The 24,271-nt window shown below is 28.8% G+C and overlaps 2 protein-coding genes across 2 annotated transcripts in view; both read right to left on the bottom strand.

Annotated features, from left to right (window-relative positions):
- Nucleotides 1–23,325, bottom strand: part of LOC127290356 (uncharacterized) — a 289,039-nt gene extending 265,714 nt beyond the window's left edge. The window contains exon 1 of the mRNA XM_051318861.1: nt 23,215–23,325. The gene's annotated coding sequence lies outside the window, so the exon portion shown is untranslated. The remainder of the gene's footprint in view (nt 1–23,214) is intronic.
- Nucleotides 3,787–4,575, bottom strand: LOC127290360 (putative nuclease HARBI1). The gene has a single exon (XM_051318867.1). The coding sequence runs from the start codon at nt 4,573–4,575 to the stop codon at nt 3,787–3,789; it is 789 nt and encodes a 262-aa protein (XP_051174824.1).
- Nucleotides 23,326–24,271: the final 946 nt, after the last annotated feature.

Genomic DNA, 24,271 nt, shown 5'->3' with positions numbered 1-24,271 from the left:
ATAAATTGATTATCGATAAAGAAAAAGTTGTAATTAATTACTTTCACCGGGACTCACCTCTAAAAAGAAAGCGCACAAAGAGACGCCGACTAGCGTGACAGGTCAGCCATTTTTAGTCATTCTCATTCTGGAAGTGCAACAGGCGACAAGCCTAATTTTTGTCATAATAAATAAATTAGTGTAATAAAAAAATTAAATAATGTCAGGACGAGGTTCTTTGAGGGGTCGACGTCGTATAGACGGTGAGTCCCGAGTATAATAATTTTGTCAGCCAGATCGGCATATTATTAAATCATTAATTAAAATTATAATATAACCTTCCGTTGTACACAAAAGTTTTCGCGTATTAAAATTATAATTGTGAAAATTATTCGGCCTTCTGCCGAATACTAATTGTGAAAATTATTCGGCCTTCTGCGGAATACTTGATTTAATTAAAATAATGAATTAAAGAAATAATTATGAAACAAATTAAGTGAAGTGTTTACTTGTGTCTTTATCCTTTCCCACCCACTCTCCGCGGGTCATTGGTACAAAACAATGACGTGCTGAGCCAGCAGGCGGATATTATATTATATTCAAATAAATATAGAATGGTTTAGTTATTTTCCATAAAAATAACTTGGCGTCTTAAAAATAATAAATAATTAAAAATAAAGTAACGTGAGAAAATATAATTTAAAATTAATAGTTTTTGGTAAAATTAAAGTAAAAATAACACAAAAATAATCATTCAAGCAAAAATCACGTTATAGTTTATATAAACAATAATTGTTTATTTATTTTTAGAAACGGAATTGACAAAATTGACGAAAATAAAGAGAATTCAAAGTCAAGTAAGCTTTTATCATCAATCGAAAATTTTCAAATTATTCATTTTTTGAACATATTGTTTTGTAACATTCTATAATTGATGATTAAAAAATCGAAAATCAATAATATTTGTAATCAATTGCACTTAACCCCTTCGCAGTGTAGCAAAAATAAAGCTTCAGTGCCCCGTATGTGGGAAAAAAAATTTTTTTTTTTAAAATTGATATTAAAAAAAACCGAAAATCTAAGAATACCCATTGACAAGTTTATTGTATTGTTAAAATAATGAAGTAAACGATTATTAAAATAATGAAGTAAACTATCGATAATTTATCATATTTTGTGTCTACTTATTTTTTTGAGATGCCTCTATAGCGGTCATGCACACTGGTGGCACGACATTTTTTTGCCTCTATAGAGGTCAATAACAGTGAAGGGGTTAATGTAGGTACAATTAAATTTTCGTGGTCTTCGATTAAGATTTTGTTGTCAGAATAGAAAAATCGCGAATTGAAAATTTAAAATAACGGGATAGATAGAATATCTGAAATTTGAAGAATTAGGAAATTAATTTTTGAAAATTGATAAGTCAAAATTACGCTAAAAGAACCAAAAAACATCCATGTTTTTTTATTTCACTGATTAAGATTCTGTCACTAGAATACTACAATTAAAAATTTCAAACTTAAAATAACGGTTATAAATATTTGAGGGTTAAAAAATTGTGCGGAACAGGACAGGTCTATTCTATTGTTACACATTTTAGTCAATTTAAAATTTAATTGTTCTCAATTTTAATCGATTTAAAATTCATTATTCCGGAATAAATTAAAAACTCAATTATTCAAAATTTTATTAAATTAAAAATTTTATTTAATTAATTTGAGTCCTGGAAAACCTGAAAATGTAATTGAATTTTGTTCCAGGAAAATTATAGCAATCTTGATTACTATTACTGAATTGCATTTTTTTCAATAAAAATAATAAAAATGTATAATAATATAATAATAAATAAAATAATAAAATATATATTTCAAAAATCTTTTTTTTTAGATAAAACACGTGTAGAATGGACACCCGAGATGGTATCGGCATTAATCGAAACATATTTGCAAACAAAGGACAAAACTAATCTAAAAGGAACTCGTTTGTGGATGAAAGTATCGGATATTTTGGTAAAACAAGGGTTTAAAGTAACAGAACATAAATGCGACACGAAATGGGATGCATTAATGAGAACCTACAAAGGTATTGTTGATAGGAAAAAACAAACGGGCACAAGTCCTCAGAAAAAGTGGCAATATTTTGACGAGATGGATTTCCATTTGTACAAACGACCTGAAATTGTACCTCCAACAACTGCCTCTAGTCTGAAAGGGTACGAAAAGAAAATTGCTTACGAAATCAAAGGAAGTAAAAATACCATTGGACATGTCGACGATCAAAATTCTCAAGCAAAACGAAGGAAATCTACTGTACAGAAGGAAAGTCCCATGACGCTAAGAGAATTAAATCAGGAAGCAAATTGGCGAAGTGTTGCCAGTTTGGAAAGAAAAGACCAAATGCTGGTTTTAATGAAAGAATTTTTTCAAGCAGCAAAGAAAAAACGCAAAGATTCTGAGGAAAAAGATTAAAAATATACCGATAAGCTTACTTTGTTTGCGATTAATCATGAACAAGTGCGATTTAATAGAGATTTTCTCTGTAAATTTTTGAAACGTTTTATCAGTTTTTTCGTTGTAGTTTTATCGCTTTTAATTCGTGGTTTGTAAGCGTGACTTAAGAGGTCATGTTATGTTATGCCTTCTGAGTCTAGATTTCTTTCTTGGCAGAAGAGTTTGAATTTTTCACTTTCGACATTGTCTTTTTTCTTTAATGTTGAAATAGGAGCTTGTGCGCGGATTGAATATTTGTGTAAAGCAAATAACTCGTAATAATTTCTTTTTAAGTTTACAACACAAAAAAATAACATTCAACCGCTTTCATTCTCTCAGGTCAGAGAGGCGTTTTATAAACAATTTGTTTAACTTTTGTATGAAAGATTTAAAGCGTTTTTGTTTGTTCAAGACCATGTATGTATTTTTGTTGAAATTATTATTATTTTTTAAGGCTTTATTCGCCTATAATTACATGGTTTTGGGACAAATAAGTCAAATAATTTTCATTTTAAATGGAAAATTTAAGTACGATAATAGCATGTTCTTACGTCCTGTTGCTTTATTTTTATTATTGTTTATATGTATATCTATTTACTGCCACAGAAACAGTATTACATATGTACCAAAAAGAGATTAAGATTATTTGTATAAAAATAAAGATACTTTTATATAAAAATTAATAGTACAATATTAATTTTTAATATTATTTCTCAAAATATCCACGTGATAATAATTGTAACATACACAAATTTTGGAAAAATTACAAGATGTCTACTAACCAGGAAAATCTAGGAAAAAGACGTGGAAAATGAAATAAAAGCAAAAAATAGTTTAAAAATGGATTATGATTGGGAAATAATAACGTGTTTATAAAATGTAATAATTACTGTGCATGGAATTTATTTTTATGCTTTGTAATATTTTTGTATTTGCCTTTCTAATAGTAAAAAATAAATTTATTATCTTATAAACCGAAAAATGAACGCAGGAATTTGAAGAACGGAACTTAGGTAAGAAAGAACATAATTTTCAAATATTTCTTGTTAAATAATTAAATTAAATAATTTAATTAATTAATTCATTCATTCATTCATTAAAAGAAAACTCTGGCAACAATTAACAATACTTAATTTACAAGCATCCACAAGCTGCTTTTTAGAAGAAAGTGTTTGTTATTTTTTAAATTTTTTTTTACAACAACTGATTAACAAGAATTATATACAAGATGATGATTATTTTATATAAAATGAGATCGTTACGCGACACACGAGTTTGATAATTTTTTTTGATCCGCTTAAGAGGTAACAGTAGTTGATTATTGCATTCTTCGAATTGTATACAATTGTTCAGCAATAATATTACGCTTCAAAATTGCTGGAAATTGCATATTCCCATCTTCTCCCCGAAGATCTCCATTACCTCCATCATCATTATCATCATCACCATTTTCTTTCAACAATTGTTCCATCTCCTCCTCCTCCCCAAGTACATCGTTCAATGAAATGCAAACATTGTGAAGACAGCAACAGGCAAGAATGATGAGAGATGCGATTGCAACGTCTTGTAGATATAAGTATTTCAAACGTCGAAAACGTTGCAATAAGAGGGCAAAAGCCCTTTCTATTATTTGACGTGTAAGAATGTGAATTCTGTTGTATTCGAGCTCCATTGGTCCCAAATTTCTTAAGCCCTTGAATGGTGGCATTAAATTAAAACGCACGGGATATATTTTGTCTCCGAGAATATGAGTCTGCTCTGGAAAGTAGCGGTCATAGTCTCGAAGAGATTCTTGGTTAATTGTGCTCAGGGACCACACTCGCGCATCATTGACGCTTCCAGGGCAAGCCGCATAGACGTCAATGAAACGCCTTCTTGAATCGAATATAGCCTGCATGTTTATCGAATGGTGTCCTTTCCTGTCTATATAGCTGTCAGGATTCTCGTGTGGCGCACTAATTTTTATGAGGCAACCATCGACGACTCTAATCACTCCTGGGAACCCACCTATTTCCAAGAAATCTCGTTGATTTATTGTGATCCCGAGTTCTCCAGGCCACGAAATGAAAACGGATGCACGTGCATTTAGCACATGAGCAATTTGCATAACGCATTCCCAAGCCGTCGAAAGGCTACAGATCTATAAGAAAAATTCTATTTTTAGCATTAATTTTTAATAATTAATATAATAATAATAATGATTAATTTTCTTCTCAGGTAAAACCCCTAAGTTTTTCAAAATTGAAGTGGCAGTAATTTATAGCGGCCAATAAATTACTTGAAAATTGAATGTTCAATTAATTTTAAAAAAATTCTATTGGCAAAAAAGTGACAGCTGATTTCTAAATTTTTTTCTAATTGAGATGTTTATTATATTAAAAAAGTGGTAACAATTATTATTCAACAATTTGGTTTTACAAAAAGTTTGTGTATTTGATAAAAATTAAATTAACTGAAAATTTAAAACGTTACCAAAATTAGGTTTTGTATTAATTTTATTTTATGAAATTCGGTTATATATATATATATATATGGGACGTTTCACGTCAACCGGCCCAGAGCTCTGTCCAAAAATCTACTAAACGAAAATTGACTTATTATGGCTTAAAATAACCGTTAGCTCATACTCTCTCAAATAAAAAGTGGCGAATTCAAAAATTCAACATGGCGTCCTTACTGTGACAAATTTTTCCAATTTTTTTACTGACTCAGCAAACAAATGTATTAATTATCTTGAACAAATCATTGCTATTAGTTAGAGAATAGGTCACTCTTATGTTTTTGGGGTCGCCGAAAATGAATCTGAAGTCAGATTAAAAAAATTTTCAAAATTCAAAATGGCGAATCCAATATGGCAGACAGGTTATTAAAAACTTAATGGATTCGCTTGAAACTTGTTACTCGGGGGTTTTTGGGGTCGCTGATTACGAATCTGAAGTCAGATTTCGAAAATTAAAAATGGCGGATTCAATATGGCGGACATTTTTTAAAAAAATTCAATGGATTTGCTTAAAACTTGTTATTCGGGGGTTTTTGGGGTCGCTGATTACGAATCTGAATTCAGATTTTGAAAATTCAAAATAGCAGATCCAATATGGCCGATATATTTTTGAAAAATTCAATGGATTTGCTTGAAACTTGTTACTCGGGGGTTTTTGGGGTCGCTGATTACGAATCTGAAGTCAGAGTTTAAAAATTCAAAATAGCAGATCCAATATGGCCGATATATTTCTGAAAAATTCAATGAATTTGTTTGAAACTTGTTACTCGGGGGTTTTTGGGGTCGCTGATTACGAATCTGAAGTCAGATTTTGAAAATATTAAATTAATTAATTAATTTGATACTTCTAACTCAGGAGTTTTTAAAATGGCTGTTTATAAATCTGTAGTAAATATTAAGGTTTTACTGTTGGGGTTAAGGTTCTCATTAAATGTAAAAAAAGAGTTGAATTTCAACTCTCTTGGGGACGCTATAAAAGTACACCCTTATGGAATTAAAGCAAAAGGATAGTTAATAATTTACGAATTAATTTCATTACTAGGGCGTTAGTTTTAAGGACCCGGTAAGAAGCGAATAATTGAAAAGAATTCAGAGTTCCAATTCTTTGAATTAGTGAATTTAAGTTTTTGTTCAATTCCTCGATAAAGCAAAAAAAAGTAGAAAAATCTATTCTTCTTAATTGACTTGGTCAAAATTTATACTCTAAATTATACATATAACCTGACGCAGTCAATTGTAAAATATAGAAATGCCTCATTTATTCTCCACATTTTCTATTCCTCTAAATGTCCTCCAAATGTCCTGAGCTATAGTCAATTTATACAAATAACCACATGTACTTCACTTTTCAAATTTCTTATTCCTTTCATGAAAATTTTGAAGCTGGCGATTGAAAGGAATAGACATTTAGAATTTACTCTCCAAACATTTAATTTTTTTCTATTCGCTGCCAAAAAGTATGAAAATAAAAAACTTTGCGCATTTAGAAAAATAGAAAGTTTGAATTCTTTTCTATTGACTTATCTGTACTGGGAATAGAAAAGAATTCATTTTTTTGATATTTAGATGTTCACTGGGGAATTGGGTGAAAACGTAAATACGCATATTCAGAATATTAGAAATAGTTTATAAATAACAATAATTAAAATAACAATTTTATTAAAGTCCGTATTTCTTATTATACTTAATTCGGTAAGTTGCAAAACTAGGGAAACATTGCATTTTTTGTTGGAATTAGAAAAAAGTTTGTAAATAACAATAATAAATTGTTTAAACAGTAGTTAAAATTTTGAATTTTCAAAATCTGACTTCAGATTCGTAATCAGCGACCCCAAAAACCCCCGAATAACAAGTTTTAAGCATAACCATTGAATTTTTTAAAAAAATGTCCGCCATATTGAATCCGCCACTTTGAATTTTCGAAATCTGACTTCAGATTCGTAATCAGCGACCCCAAAAACCCCCGAGTAACGAGTTTCAAGCGAATCCATTAAGTTTTTAAAAACCTGTCTGCCATATTGGATCCGCCATTTTGAATTTTGAAAATTTTTTTAATCTGAATTCAGATTCATTTTCGGCGACCCCAAAAACATAAGAGTGACCTATTCTCTAACTAATAGCAATGATTTTTTCAAGATAATTAATACATTTGTTTGCTGAGTCAGTAAAAAAATTTGAAAAAGTTGTCACAGTAAGGACGCCATTTTGAATTTTTGAATTCGCCACTTTTTATTTAAAAGAGTATGAGCTGACGGTTATTTTAAGCCATAAAAAGTCAATTTTCGTTCAGTAGATTTTTGGACAGAGCTCTGGGCCGGTTGACGTGAAACGTCTCATATAAATATGGGCATATCTCTAGAACTTTTAAACTTTATGTTATCGCTCATTATGATACCTTAAGAATTTTTTAAATAATTTTTCAATACCATAATTTGACTAATTATAGGGCTTTTTAAATGTATCATGCGTTATATAATTTTTTTAATTATGTAGGAAATGACGAACGTAAGTTAAAGTGGTGAAATCGACAGTTTCTAGTGTGTGATATTGACTGGTTTTTTTAGTTTATAGACTGTAACTCTTTTAACGAAACATTGTGTGTCTTGTGGCTTGCAATAGGAGTCGGTGGGAGTGTAAAGAACTAAAAAATCCATGAAACAATGATGTGCCTCAAATTGAATAAAAACTATGTAGCTTCAAACTTGCGAGACAACTTTTTCAAAATTTCTACAAGTTAGCAGTTAAACTGATATAACTTTTTTAACGAAGGTTTTTGAGTAACGGCACAACGGGATTATATTATCTACCTAATAAGCAGTAATTTGAACCCATACAGGAATGTGTGCCTCCTTTACACAAAGAATGCAATGACTTCAAACATTAAATTTTAAAACGTAACTCAAATCAAAATACCACATATTTGAAAAGCACATGTTGAATTTTGCTTCTAAATGCTCCCAACTCATTGTAATCTCTTCTCATGCATTATAAAAGTATACAGAAAAATAGTTAACCTTTGCACACTTCATTAAAACTGTATAATTAATAATGAATATAAACCTAAACTGTCCGACGCATAGTTTGTGAAGAAAAGTAAGTATTAACTAATAGATGTGTTTAAATCTGGCTGATATTTCTCACTCGAAGGTTTTTGGGGTCGCTGCGACTACTAATCTGAATTTTAAATTTTCCAAAATTCAAAATGGCGAATCCAATATGGCGGACGACTTTTTAAAAAAGTGATCCTATTGGCCTAAAATTTGTTACTCGGGGGTTTATGGGGTCGCTGATTACGAATCTGAACTTAATTTTTCAAAATTCAAAATGGTGGATCCAAAATTGCAAACAAAATTTTTTAAAAAATTTTTAAAAAATTAAATTTTTAAAAATTCAAAAATTGTTATAAACTACATTTACTTATGACTTAATAAGCAATAGGCCATAAAATTTTCGAAACTGTAGCATTAAATCCTTTTAAAGGTGGTAGCGACCCAAAAAACCCCCGAGTAACAAATTTCAGACAAATTCGATAAATTTTTTTAAAAGTCGTCGGCCATATTGGATCCGCCATTTTGAATTTTGAAAAACTAACGTCGCATTTGTAATCAGCGACCAAAAAAATCCGCGAGTATCAAATTTCAGTCAGTTTTAAACACATCTAGAGATTTTGGGCAGGTTTTTTGCAATAAGGCCCACTGTGATGCGTAACAATGTGTAAAAATGAGTTACGCAAATTTTTTTATAGTATTTGATCAATACTGAAGACAATAAAATTTGTTTCACGAATGTGCCCTGAAAAAAAAATTAATTTTTCTAATATCTCAAAGTTTAAAAGTTCTAGAGATATGCCCATATATGTATTTAACGACAATTAATGAACAATATTTAAGTTTTAGGATTTATTTATATATAATATTTTATTTATATGATATTTTATATTATATTTTAGTTTAATTAAAAATTCAATTGAAATAATCTATAAATCCGTCCTCCTCTAATTAGCTAATCTGCTGAAATCTATAGAGCTCTATCACATGGAGCAGATTAGCAGATTATATTTCATCCAATCAAAATGGAGTCTCTTACGGCAAATGGTACTCTGCTTTAAGAGACTGCTTTCTCATAGGCTGAAATCTAATCTGCTAATCTGCTCCATGTGACAGGAAGATGTAAAATTTGACTGATTTGCAGATTAAACAAAATGTGTACCATAAATATATAAAAAAATGTAGAAAAATCCATCAAGAAGTTTGAATATAAATATTTAATAAAAAATAAGTAAAATTTTGGAATAATTTTAGATAATTGATATCACTGCAGTTTTCATTCATATAATTATGATAAATGTTAAGGTTAAAGCAAAAGTAAAAAATAGTTAAATAAGGTATAGTCAGTAGAAAAATGTATTAATTTATTTGTAATTAATAATAATGCGATTTAATTAAAATTATTCATTAAAAGCTAAAAGTAAATCTTTAGTGTATGCCAACAAATCTATTTGTGCATTTAATTGTTGGTTGTTTGCCAACTTTTTTAATTCATTTTTGACCACCATTACAAATCCATCAGTAACATCGGGTTTCTGATGAATATTCTTCATAACATCCACTGCAGTTTTTTGGAAATTCATAAGTAATTCATCATCGTTTTCTAAAAAAAATGTAAATATGAAAAATTCTCTTATTAAAACATTTAATTCATCTAGAAATTTAAAGATTATATGTAACTAGCTAAAAGAAACGCGCGTGGTATCTATAATTTTTTATAAAAAATTAAAAATTTATTTTTATTTGACGAAAAGTTATCGGAATTTTGATCTCTCAAAATTAATAATGTTATTTTTGAAATCGTTACTGAATTACTATTTCAACATTATGGTGTTATAATAATATAATACCTATTATTGCACAGTAAATGTGACCTTTAAATTTTGTACTCAAATAAAGATTATATGCTACAATAATCGAATTGTTAGCAATATATTTAATTCACCCATCTCAGGATCCATGCAGGGTGAATTCCTATTTTGTTTACCACAAGGCCCATGAACTTAAAATCGCTTTACAATGTTAAAAAGTTCTGGATTCTTTATTTCGTCTGTGATTTCAGCACATATCATTTTATTTAAAGTTTCTGAATCGCAAATTTGTGTACGTAAACATATAGTTAAACGCACATGTGGCAATCCACGCTTTTTTCTTCTCTATGAAAGACGATACATATAAAATTGTAAATGAATAAAATTACAAGTACCTTGAGTATGCTTAAGGTTAACAGTCCATCCAGGATCACCAGAAGGAAACATTGTAGGATATGTCATGGGATCAAAATTTTCCCTAACAATAAGACTAGAAATTATTTTTTTATTATTGTCTGTTGTGCATACTGAATTTACATCAACATGTAAATCCCTCTTCAATTACTGTAGATAATTTCTTCATCTTACAGGACAAATTTTTTTCTTTGGGTATTTTCTTTTCATTCTCAGTTTCAGTAGACAGAACTCTGTTGTCATTTTTACTGGGAAAAGTCTTTAAAAAATATGAAAGGTTTAGTTCACCATTTTGAAGTTCTTTAGCTCGATTTATGAAAAGACAATTCCAATCATTCTCTACAAATAGAAATCCTAATATTAGACATTCTAACTGCCGGAAAATGATTTAATTAATTCTTTTCAAAAAATGATATCAAATGCTTGCTCATTATATTATTATCAGTTTCATAAATTAATCTTTTAATTTACACTGTTAACCAATATCCTACTGAAAATCCCCACATAGGCTCCTATATAGGAAGCCATATGGTTTCCTATACAAAATCGTATACGTAATTGGAACAGGAATTTGAATAGGAAATTAAGTAGGAATTATCATATGAATGCACATTATATCTTAATATCATGCGCAGTAGTTTTCTTCGACTTTTTCAGCTGCGCAATAAATTTTTTTCATCTCTGTAGTCTATCAGGAACCTCTACTATTGAAAGATATATATCTTAGAGTTGAAAAAAAAATTCATATTATAGGAATTGAAATAGGAATATACATAGGAATGTACATTCCTGTGTGGATGTGGATTCATATGATAATTCCGACTTAATTTCCTATTCAAATTCCTGTTTCAATTACGTATACGATTTTGTATAGGAAATCATATGGTTTCCTATATAGGGACCCATGTGGTTTCCCATATGGAAGCCTATGTGGGAATTTTCAGTGGGGTACAGATGTTGCAAATGCTATTGCATTATACTTCACACTTAAGGGGGGAACACCAGTTGTAACTCAAAAAATAATGCTTTTTACAAGAATATTTTCCAAAAGAACAATGAATCTTTTTAAAGAATACTATTTATTCGTTAAAAGTACATGTAAAAAGCTGTAATTTAAAAGAAAAAAAAAATTTTTTTAACAAAAACTTTTGGAGATATGAGCCATTGAAGTAGCGCCTTAAGAAAAAAGGCGAATTGCGGTGACCAGCATTCTGCAAGTATACTTCGTCTGAAATACAAAAATGAAATTGATTTACATTTATTATAAGATTATCTAGTTCGTGATCGAAGGATTTAAAAAAAAAAAATTTTGACAAAATGGCGACCTGTCAAAGTCAAAAGTATGATTTTCGTTAAAAAAATACGGTCGATTTTCAGCTATATAAAAAAAAGTTTTGCATAAAAAAAAATCCTTCGATCACGAACTAGACTTATATGTGTAAATAAAGCACACTAAATTTTAAATAAATCGGTTTAATGGTATTCGAGTAATCGTGGTCACCGACTTGGAAAATGTCATTTTGAGAAAAACGCATTCAAAGTTTCAACTTACTTTGTTTTGTTCAGAAGAAATTTTGTTTCCAAGTTACAAAGAGTCATCGATTCCTGGACCAGATAATAACTCTTCCGCAGTGGTTGCCGTTTCTAAATCATAGGAAAAGGCCATCTGTGGTTAGGGTCAGGTATGGCTGGCCACCTTGTATGAAGCCACGGGACGCGCCGCTGCAGTGTTCTGTATATCTCATTTATTTTTCACCGGATCAACTTTGAAATTTACGGACACATTTCTAAATATGTATACTTTAAAAAAATGCACAAAAAAAATCGATTTTTCGAAAGTTACAACTGGTGTTCCCCCCTTAACTGTATTAATCGGTTGTTGATCAACATCTACAAAAAATTCTGTTGGTTTAAAAGGGAACAATCTAATTAAATATTCTATTTGATGAATATTCAAACACCCTGCATTAAGGCTATCAAAAATATAAAGTCTTACTCTATCGTAATAAACACAAATCCAATGACCAGAATTGTTATTACCGCTATAAACTATTTGAATATTTTTATCTCTTTTTCTAATTGGAACAATTAAATCAAGCATTTGTAAATACAAAGTACTTTGCATAATGAAAAAAGAATTTGAATCATTTCTTAATAATTCTTGAAATTTATACATATTCATATCATTTAACATTTCATTTACATTTTCATTAATTTTAAAATCGTCATTACTTAAAATAAAATACTCTTCTATGTTCGACATGGTATCCTTCTTCAACTTTTAAACTGTTGATAAAGCCATTTTTCAAAACAAATCGTTTATGTTAAAAAATTAAATTCGATCCATAGGAAGGTAATAAAACATAAAACAAGTTTATGTAGTTTTTTGAAGTTGCGACGTTTCGATGGTGTGGTTTACCATCCTCTTCAGGCTAATTTATTTAATAAAACACCAAATAAATAAATATACACAGTAGAAATAAATAAAATGAACATAAGAATATTAATAATACCTGAATATTTAAATAATATAATCACATAGCAACTAGTCAAGAGATAAAATTGTTTAAATAAATAAATAACGACAACATACTAAAAAACGGACACACGACAATTATCGTCATTTCGATGCGAACATCAAGTCAAGACTGGAAAATATTTTCAGAAATATTGGAGAAATACCATCAATTCTAAAGTACAGGGTCAATGGACCAAAACGTAAACAGAGCAAAGGCACGTGTAATGTATTTTGAATTCAGTTTCCTTATAAGAAGAAAATAAGTCTTATTCAGGAAACAAATATCCTCTTTCTTATTAATCGTAGACTTATTACTTAGAATATGTATCATTTCAGAGATAGATCGTTTTTTATAATTTGGTTCATGGTCCAAAATAATGGCATTACTCCAAATTATAAAAAACGATCTATCTCTGAAATGATACATATTCTAAGTAATAAGTCTACGATTAATAAGAAAGAGGATATTTGTTTCCTGAATATGACTTATTTTCTTCTTATAAGGAAACTGAATTCAAAATACATTACACGTGCCTTTGCTCTGTTTACGTTTTGGTCCATTGACCCTGTACTTTAGAATTGATGGTATTTCTCCAATATTTCTGAAAATATTTTCCAGTCTTGACTTGATGTTCGCATCGAAATGACGATAATTGTCGTGTGTCCGTTTTTTAGTATGTTGTCGTTATTTATTTATTTAAACAATTTTATCTCTTGACTAGTTGCTATGTGATTATATTATTTAAATATTCAGGTATTATTAATATTCTTATGTTCATTTTATTTATTTCTACTGTGTATATTTATTTATTTGGTGTTTTATTAAATAAATTAGCCTGAAGAGGATGGTAAACCACACCATCGAAACGTCGCAACTTCAAAAAACTACATAAACTTGTTTTATGTTTTATTACCTTCCTATGGATCGAATTTAATTTTTTAACAAATACACTTAGAAGGGAATTTCTTTTAATATACAAATCGTTTATTTTAGTTTATTGCTTTAAAAAATTTACTTACATGTGTTTCACCTATAAAATATTTCATTAACTATAATTCAGCTAACTAATGCAACAATGATAGTCTTACATGAACGTGAATTAGCGTTGTTAAATCTCTTTCCATATTATATTATTTTCGATAATGATTATTATTTGACTTATTTTCCTCTGCACTTTTTATTAATATTCAAATCAATATTCAACTCACAAACTATTATTTAACCCATAAAACAACTTCAACCCTTAAAACAATATTCAAACCTCTTTCTATTTAAATACTTTTCCAAAAGCCAGCATCCTCTATTATCAGTCAATATTTTTTTTCAATATCGAAATATATTCAATACCAATGTTATCCAATATCATATTTTATTATCCTCAAAATCCAAATATCTTTAATGCCAATCTTATCCAATACCAAAAAATTTTCCAAAAACCAACTTCCACTGTGGTCAAATAATCAATATTTTTTTCCAATATCAAAATATATTCAATACTAATATTCTGCAATATCATTTTTTATCCTTAAAATCAAAATATCTTTAATGCCAAAATTATCCAATACCAAAAAATTTTTCCAAAAGCCAGCTTCCACTATTATCAAACAATCAATATTTTTGTTGCATTATCAAAATATATTCAATACTAATGTTATCAAATATCTTTCTTTATCCTCAAAATCGTAATATCTTTAATGCCAATGTTATCGAATACCAAGAAAACTAAATGGATTGAAGTATTTTTTATATGAAACATTTAAGACAACCAAAAGAAACAAATATTTTCTATACCAATATTATGCAATATCCATATTTTATGCATAAAAAAATTATTCAATAATCAATGTTTTATCTTCATAATACATATATAATTATTAATACTATACAAAAATAGGAATATATTTTTTGGGCCCAATACAAAAATAAAAAAGACAAATATAATATAAGAAGATTCAACACAGTTATTGATCGACAAATTGCAGAAAAATATTATAAACTATATAATAATCAAGTTAAGTTACCTGAGACTATTAGAAGCTTTTTTAGCGACACTACTACAATGTTGTTGCAACGGTAGACTTACATCAGCATCTTAAATCAGCAGTAGCCGTTTCACTCCATTGAGGAGAAGTGTTATACCCCTACTCTACCAATCCGGGCCTATGTTAAGTTCTCGCGTGAGGCAGATATTACGGTAGGCCTAAGTGGCGTCCTCGGGGACAGATGTTGGTAAGTTAAGTATGGATACACCACTTCCAATTACGGGGATTAAACGGTTATCATCTATATCGCATATACAATAATAAAAAAAATTTCCCTCAACCCAAGGCTGTTAGGACGAATCGAGCGATCACAGATTGGGTCCTAAAAAGGAAAGTGGTATATCCTCACTCTATCGGCCTGTCCCGGGCTCAGACCTCGAGTAAGTCAATTACAGCGGGGGCCTGTGTGGCGTTCTCGGGCTTAATGACAATATTATTTTATGACGCTTAATGAGTTTTTCAAAAAAATTATAAATTTTTTAATTATAAACATTGTTTAATTTATTTTGACATATTCGTTTTCCTCAGAAGTTCACGATTACGAGCATATATTGCTCCAATAATAGTAAATGTTAATATTGAAAAGTTTTATAATTTTAGTTCAATTCAATAAACTTACATGACGTGTTTTAAACCGATTTAACCCAAAGGTGCTGGCACCAAAAATTTTCTTCTTGCTTCTTATTCTCCAGTACATATAACCACATGGTGATTGTTCGGGCCGGGCTAGTAAAGTGGGGGACACAACTTCGCCTTATAGGACAGTATTTAAAAGGTCATGGACCATCTTATAAACCCTCAACCGAAAGCTGTTTTGACAAAAAAAATTTCAGGTAGAAACCTTCGAGAACCCTAATTATCAATGTAAAGATATATATGTATATATAATCTAATAATAATGAGAAAATTCAAGCACTAAGAAAATGTGAATGAATGAAGGAATGAATACAAAGATTATTATTCTATAATATTATACCTATAATCTCGGAATGATTTCCTCAAAATAATTTCCCGCCTTTGGAATTTCGACCTTCCTCGTCATTGCAGCTGCCGTCAACACAAGTTCCTCCTCTTCTTCTTCCTCTTCGTCATCAAAAATCATGTCAATAGTTGACACAACAATTAAAATCTCTTCTTCATCAACAGCGGCTTAATTTTTTAAAGAAAAAATTATATTATTTATCCTAGAATTTAAATTAAAAATCCTAAAATAATGTGTGTGTAAGTCAATAAAACAACTGGTTTTTTTATAAATTAAGATTTACTATATTCTTGATATGTAAAATTATAAACAATAGTTTGTTCGCTGTTCTTCCAAAATTTATTTCTCGATAAACTCAATATTCCGTACAAAAAAATCAGAAAACTATTTTAAATGTTAAAAATATTCCAGTCAAAAAAATCAAAAAACTATTTCAAATCTGAAATATAAAATTAAAAAAAAGAATTGTGTTGAATTGTACTTGATTTGTGAAATGCAAGTTTGGAAAAATTTACTGAAAGGAAAAAAATTTCCTTCGCTTTTGAACTTTCAGAACTGTTAAACATAAAATTTTTCAACCAACAAAATAACACAAATAAACTGGATAATAGAAAAACAATGTAAATTATTTAAAAATTGCGAATTAATAAATACCTGCTGCCATTTTTTAATCACTGGTTTTCTTTACACTTTAAAAAATTAGCCAGTTACTGGCAGTAATAAAAAACCAACGTGGAGCACAATTTCACTAAAACGTGACATAAAATACCGAAAAATAGGTTATGTTTTCAAAAATCCTACGGCACGTTTCACATTTTGTCGCAGGCTGCAATTTCTGCGCCAATCAGAAGAAGAAGTTTGCGAAACTGGCCATTTACAAAAAAAGCAAAACTAATGTCATTTCATATCGCGTGAGTACCACTGTTCACTGGTTCCAGTAACTGCCAGTGATTGCCGAAAACCCCCATTATATATATATGAGAGACCGGTGTTAAATGTTAAATTTTTCAGAAATGTTTTTAGGCAATAAAGACTATAAAATTCATTTATATATCGATCTTTCTTTTAAGGTAGGTAGTCCTCAACAACTTTTTATAATAAAGTTCGTGATATTTCCACGAAAAATATTTTTCATATCCTTTTTTCTAAATTTTGTTTTTTGAACAAGAGATATTAGGTTTAGACAAAAAACATCCCAGTAAAAAATAAAAGATACAAGAACGGCGGATTGCGGTTACAAGCTCAATAGCTGGTAAACGAATCCATGAGAATCTCGGATACAAGCACTTTTCGGTATCCGAAATATCATAAGCTTGTAAACGCACTGAAATGGACGACTTTTGTAGGTCTTTTAATCAAGAAAAAACAATTAAATGAATGCAGAAACGATGGAAAATTAAATAAGAAGCAAAAATAAATAATTATTTTTTAAAGAAACGTACATTTAAACAAAAAACAATTATTCTTACTAATTCTAACCTCTGCATTAAAAACATTGTAAAAACAGTGTTTTGTTGGTAATTTTACCTTACCGATATTGGATATTAATTTAACGTGGGTTTTTCGATTTTCCAATTTCAGAACCAATTCATAATAATCAAAATATTATTAAACATAAAACGGTGCTCATTTTTAATTTCCTTTCCCCCTTTTAATTAAATCATTTTAAATTGCATTAAAATAGAAAATTCGAAAAAAAAACCTCGTTAAATTAATATTCAACGTTGGTAAGGTAGAAAACCATATTTTCCGAATAGCAACATAAAATTACCAACAAAACACTGATTTTACAATGTTTTTAATGCAGAGGTTAGAATTAATAAGAATAATTGTTTTTTGTTTAAATGTACGTTTCTTTAAAAAATAATTATTTATTTTTGCTTCTAATTTAATTTTCCATCGTTTCTGCATCCATTTAATTGTTTTTTCTTGATTAAAAGACCTACAAAAGTCGTCCATTTCAGTGCGTTTACAAGCTTATGATATTTCGGATACCGAAAAGTGCTTGTATCCGAGATTCTCATGGATTCGTTTACCAGCTATTGAGCTTGTAACCGCAATCCGACGTTATTGTATCTTTTATTTTTTACTGGGATGACTAAATCGTACACTGTATGCCATATTGGATCCGCCATTATAAATTTTTTAATTTAACTACCATATTCCAATTCAGCAACCTCGAAAAAAATTGGAATACCTAGATTTATTCAAATCAAATTATTTTTAAAAAACTTTGGGGTGTACTTCCGAAGTAGGGGTACCTCCGATTTTAATAAAACTTGGTGTACTAACGTATTTTGGTGCAATGATTACGAAAATGATAGTGAAAATTGGCGCAAATTTGATTACCATGTTAAAAACCATAAAAAACATCATACAATCATGGTTTTTTGCGATTAACTCATAAAAAACGAAAAATTTCAAAAATGTTTTAGATAAAAGTTGTAGATCTCTAAAAAACACACATTTTATGTCCTATACATTTTTTACCAAAAGTGAACCATGGCATTATGGTGATTTTTATAGTTTTCACCAGGATAATAAATTTTCGCCAATTTTCACTATCATTTTCGTATTTAGCGCATTAAAATACGTTAGTATACTTACAAGTACAATATTTCTCTCTAGTTATGATGTGCACTCTTTCTCCATCATTTTTTATGTTATTTATGGTTTCTTGTATTTTTCTCGAAAAATTATCACTTTTTGTAAAAAATGTACAGGACATAAATTGTGTGTTTTTTGAGGCATACAATTTTTGTTTAAAACATTTTTTGAAATTTATACGAGTTATTCGCAAAAAACCATGATTTTATGGTGCTTTTTATGGTTTTTACCATGATAATCAAATTTGCGTGAGTTTTCACTATCATTTTCGTAACAACGCACCAAAATACATTAGTATACCAAGTTTTATTAAAATCGGTGGTACCCCTACTTCGGAAGTATATCCAAACTTTGTCCGCCATATTGGATCCGCTATTTTGAATTTTTCAATTTAACTGTCATATTTGAATTTAGTGACCTCAAAAACATTGACAAAGAAAATGAGAAAATCGTATAGTGTGCGACAGTAGTGCATATATTATATTAAAAATTTTTTTATAAAAAAGTATATATTCCATAAAGTACTACATGAACCCTAATAGGGTTTATTAAATAAAATTTAAACCGTATGTGCCATAGAAACCTACTGCGCATAAATATAACCTTACAGTGACCTTACGGTGCATGCTTGCCTCTAGTTTACTGTGTATGCTTACCGTGAGGCGGAAGTTTTAAGATGACCTCAAATTTACTGCAGGCTTACACGGTAACCTTACAGCAAGAAGTCGTGCTATGTCGGATACAAAATAGTTTTAGATTTTTATCGACTTTTAAAATATGTTAAGGAAGAAAAAATTTTTTATTTTTTTTATTTTTACATACATGAAAATAATAAGAAAATTTTATAATAAATTATGGAGTGAGTCTGATGATCCTTTTTGCATCCTCGTGGAGGAAGCTTTGTAATCCTTTCGTTTATAAAACTTTTCAAAGTGGCGGAAACAAATTTTTTTCTTTATAGAAACATGTTATATGAGATCCTGATCAATTGTCCGGATGTATGTATGTGTGTGTGTATGTGGATCCCTTTTTTGTTTAGAAGATAACTTTAACAGGTTTTAATGGATTTAGATAAAATTTGGTAGGCTCATTTATCATATTAATATCTCAAATCTGACCAAAGGATTTTGAAAAATACCCAAAAAAAAATTTTATCGTCTTTTTTCCAAAAAATTTTTTTAATCGAAAAAATTTTTAAATAGAAAAATTTAAGATATAATAAAATCGTATTCCTTACGTCAAGACGAATCGATCGATATATATAACGTATACATTTGAGGTAAATTTAAAGAATTAATGAAAGTTAAAAAATCAAAAATTCCCATTTTGGCTACAAAATTTTGTGATTTTTAGGGTTTCGTGGCCCATGGCCAAAAGCCTTATAGTTTCACTTTGGCGTCCGTCTGTCCGTAGTATATTTTGGGGCACCACAGCTCCCAAAATCAAATTTTAGGGCACAGATCCCAAATTAAAATTTTGGGCACCACAGATCCCAAATTCGAATTTTGGAGCACCACAGATCCCAAATTCAAATTTTGGGGCACCATAGCTCCCAAATTCATATTTTGGGGCCCCACAGATCCCAAATCTCCATTTACTGAATGGACATTTTCCCGAATGGACATTACATGAATGGACATTACATGTCCCATTAGTTAACATGCCCCTATAATTGACATGTCCCAGTAGTTGACCTGTCTCAGTAATTGACATGTCCAATAGTTGACATGTCCCAATAGTTGACATGTCCATATAGTTGACATGTCCCTATAGTTGACATGTCCCAGTAGTTGACATTAAAATTTAAAGCGCCACGAAACCCTAGATGTAGGCGCAATTGCGCCTAGTTCTTTTCCTATTTTTTAAATTGAAGTTTATATATGAAATAATTGTATTCCTTACGTCAAGACGAATCGATCGATATATATATATATATATAAAGTATACATTTGAGGTAAATTTAAAGAATTAATGAAAGTTAAAAAATCAAAAATTCACATTTTGGTAATAAAATTTTGCTTTCTCCACGAGGAAGCAAATTTTTTTGCTGATCGTAAAGAGGAAGCAAAATGTTCATGTAATGAACATCTGAATTTACAACTTGTTGTTTATTTCATTTGTTTTAAAACAATAATTTTTAGTTTAAATAAAAATACTATTAAATAAGAATAAAATGATCAAAATTCAGAAGCATAGTACATTAAACACCATATAATAATAAATTTCCAAATGATATCGACCTTACAATATAATGTGAAATATATTCAATTGGTCAATACAATAAACATCAAAGAATAATTATAATTTTACAAAATAAATTTTGTTCATAGAAGGAGATCAACTTCACGCACATTCAAATAAACATACACACAAAGAGTGAGGAACAGAACCGGTAAATTTTGGTAATGCGACAATATATTGCCCGTGCAGAAGTTTCCACAACGCCGTGTTACTTTGCAGAAATTTGTTAATTACCAAGCTGTCATCAATTTATAAAAATAATTTTATTCCAATTATGTAAAAATGCGGAAAGTCGAGTGCGGAAACATCGAATATTTCCTTATTTTCAAAGCGAATCTGATTATAAGTAGAAAAAAAATAAAAACTAACCTAAAAGTCACTAACAATTTGCAAACATTAAATTAATGTTCTATCAAGTATAGATTTTTTTATCAGTTTTAAATAGTTTGCTCCTTCATAAAAATTTTCAAAATATTACGTTTTCAAAAAATCACAAAAATATAGGGTAAAAGCAAGCAATTGTGGACACTGCAAAATCGGATGTCTTATTTTAGACAGTTTTGTAGTAACATTTAAGACTTTTTGTGGGTGTGTTCAAATAAGACATTATTAATGTCTTATTATTTGAGACGCTAGAATTGAGGATAACACTAGGTTAGGTTATATATAAATCAGGGTTGCCAAACTGAAAGAAAATAATCAACTAAATCGTGTACGCTATTTACGTTTGGCAGTTTTTCTACTTTTATCGAGACGAGTGTGGAATAGTATTCTCGAAGATACCCGAATAGTAAAAATGTATTTTATACTGCGACTTAAAACAGAAACGTCTTAAATGAACTCGTCATAAATGAAGAATGTTTCATTTAGGCTCGATAGACGCAAACAATGTATCAAATTTTTAGTCACTTTGCATCAAAGGCGTTACATTAAGACGTTTATCTTAAAAGGATATTTTCAAAGTGTCTAATTTCTTCAAATAACACGTTTTAAAGTCATCCTTTTTGCAGTGGACTAAATAGCTTTTGTCAAGTAAACAAAATTAATTTTATTTTTATTTATTAATTATAGATAAATATTTACAATTATTTCAAATTTACAATAGCGAATAGATAGGGCCCTGGTCGAGTCCTGTCAGGGCTTTCAGATTGGGCAAATTGGCATGGGAGAACTATTGACCTTTTACCCTTATTCTAGGATATTTTACCATTTTATTTCTCGACATAAAGTCAAGAAATATATTCCCATCACAGTTTTAAAAAAATTTTGCTTTTTCATTTTTTGAAATAAAAAAATAAATAAAAAATTTGTGCCCAATTAAAAAAAATTAATTTGTTTAAAAAATATTTATTTTTTATAAACAAATTTAAAAATGTTTCTTTCGTTAACATATTACGAAAGTCGATGGAAAACTGCAACTTTTTTGTATCTTGAAGATAATTCTTTAATTCAATACTTTTAGAGTTATATGTTATTGACATTAGGTCTATTTTTACAAAACTCGAAAAAATCAAGTTTTTAAAAAATTATAACTCGAAAATTTCAGCACCTATAAAAAATAAAAAAATACTTTAACCATTTTTTCTGTAATGAACGAAAAAAAATATCTATCGAATTTAAAATCCCATAGCTAAATTTCACTTGGAATCGCCCATAAATATTAAGTGTACAATTTAAAAATATATTAAAATAGGTTTTTAATTTATTTATATTCAATTTTAATTTTTAACTACTGCAAAATTAAACTTTTCAGATATATTAATGAATATAAGAATAACTAACTTGTTTAATATTTCTAAACTGTATCTAAATAATAGCATGTGTAATATTAGTAAACGATAAAGGAAATCAATAACTTATTTTTCAAACTACTTGTTGCTTTTATACATGATAGAAAATGTCAAAAAGTAAAACCTTCTACACTCTAATATAATACGGAATAATTTAGATAACTTATATTGAATAACATTCCTTAAATATATTAATTTTGAAGAACTTGCTTAACATTAATATTTAAAAAATATACAGTCCTAAATAAAAAATTGAAGTATTAAACATTTTTTTAAATTTTACTTTAAATGTAAATTTTTGTTTTATTTTTTTTAAATAAAAATAAAAACTGATTTTAGAAAATTTTAAATCAATACTTTTGAATTCTTATAAACATACAGATTTTAAGATTAAAATTGCATGCAGAATTTCAATTCAACATTTTTTTAAACAAAATGATTTAATGAAAATAATAAATTTTAAAATTGACACTTAAGAATTAAAACAGAATTTAAAAAATCATTATATGCAAGCATATTTTTAATTATTATTTTGGTAGCTGTAATTGACATATATTTATTGTAATAAGAATTCTTTCTTTATTGATATATGGATATAAAAATAATCCTTTTCTTACTTAAATCATACATGTTAAAGAAAAATAATGGATATTTTGTAATTTTTATTATTCTATATCGTGAAAATTCATAAATACTACAAGTAAAATTTTAAGTACTAGAAAATTCAGACCAATATGTAAAAATAATACAGAAAAGATAAGTAAAAACAAATTCATAAAAAAATTAAATGTACCGTGCACAAAGATGAAAAATACACGGGATTTTCGCGTCTATAACAAGGCACACAACTCTTGTTGATAGTCTGTAGTCGGATTCCAACTGGGTAGCTTTCTATCCTAACGCTTCCCTTCACTATGATTGACCCACCCCCTCCATTCAACCCTACATCACTACTTCACAAACCAGTTTTTTCCTTTGGTCCTATATTATTGGAGGATTTATTTTTATCAGCTTAATATTTAATATTTTATTACTTGACAATTAGAACTACGAAATGTAAAGAAATAATAAAATAAAAACAGTAGGATATTCGCTAATAGGTCAAAAGATACGTCTTGAAAAACTCTACAAAACTAGAGATAAATATCTATAGGTATCAATACATTTTGTAAAGTTATGGTCAAAAAACGATTTTAAAGAAAATGTTAAAATGCATAAAAAATAATTAATCTTTATTATTATGGCTCAAAGTACTCCCCAGGGTCAGCTTGAATGAAATTTAAATGAAAAGTCCAATAACTGCAAAAGTTTTTGCGTATTTTAAATCTACATTTTTGAGGAAAACCATTTTTATTATTTTTACACAAAAGACTACTTTGAGTATTTTTGTTTATTTTAACAAATCTATTAAATAATAAACCTATTAACGCCCAAATGCACAGAATTTTGACTCTAACTTCAATTCATAATATGTATTTATTTTTTTCGACAAGGCCATATATATTACGTAGGGGAGAGTCAGCGTGGTTGGAACATCACGGTTTATTTCGTATTATTACACTTGCGTCCTATATCATTGCATGCAAATATTTGTTAGTGATGGCAACAAACTTTTCACGTCAGTTACAGAAAAATGAAATTGCAATAAATACCTAATTTTTCAATAACACGTAATAAATGCTAAAATCACAACCCAAAACTTTTTCTTGAACTTTTTCATAGTATCAGAAAAGTGTATTAAACAACAGAAGGAATGAGCAAACAACAAAATAAAATGACTAAGATTATTCATTACAATGTAATTTAAAAATTTGAAACGTTATTTATCGTTACTGTCATTATTATTATTA

Source organism: Leptopilina boulardi, unplaced genomic scaffold (assembly GCF_019393585.1).
Source record: "Leptopilina boulardi isolate dan_hultmark-lab unplaced genomic scaffold, ZJU_Lbou_2.1 LbouV2_60, whole genome shotgun sequence".
Lineage (NCBI taxonomy): Eukaryota > Metazoa > Arthropoda > Insecta > Hymenoptera > Figitidae > Leptopilina > Leptopilina boulardi.
The sequence above is the reverse complement of the archived record's forward strand: the minus strand, read 5'-3'. Positions and strand labels throughout refer to the sequence as shown.

Coding starts and splice junctions, on each gene's coding strand:
- LOC127290360 (XM_051318867.1), bottom strand. CDS start 4,575: ATGCAAATTGCTCATGTGCTAAATGCACGTGCATCCGTTTTCATTTCG.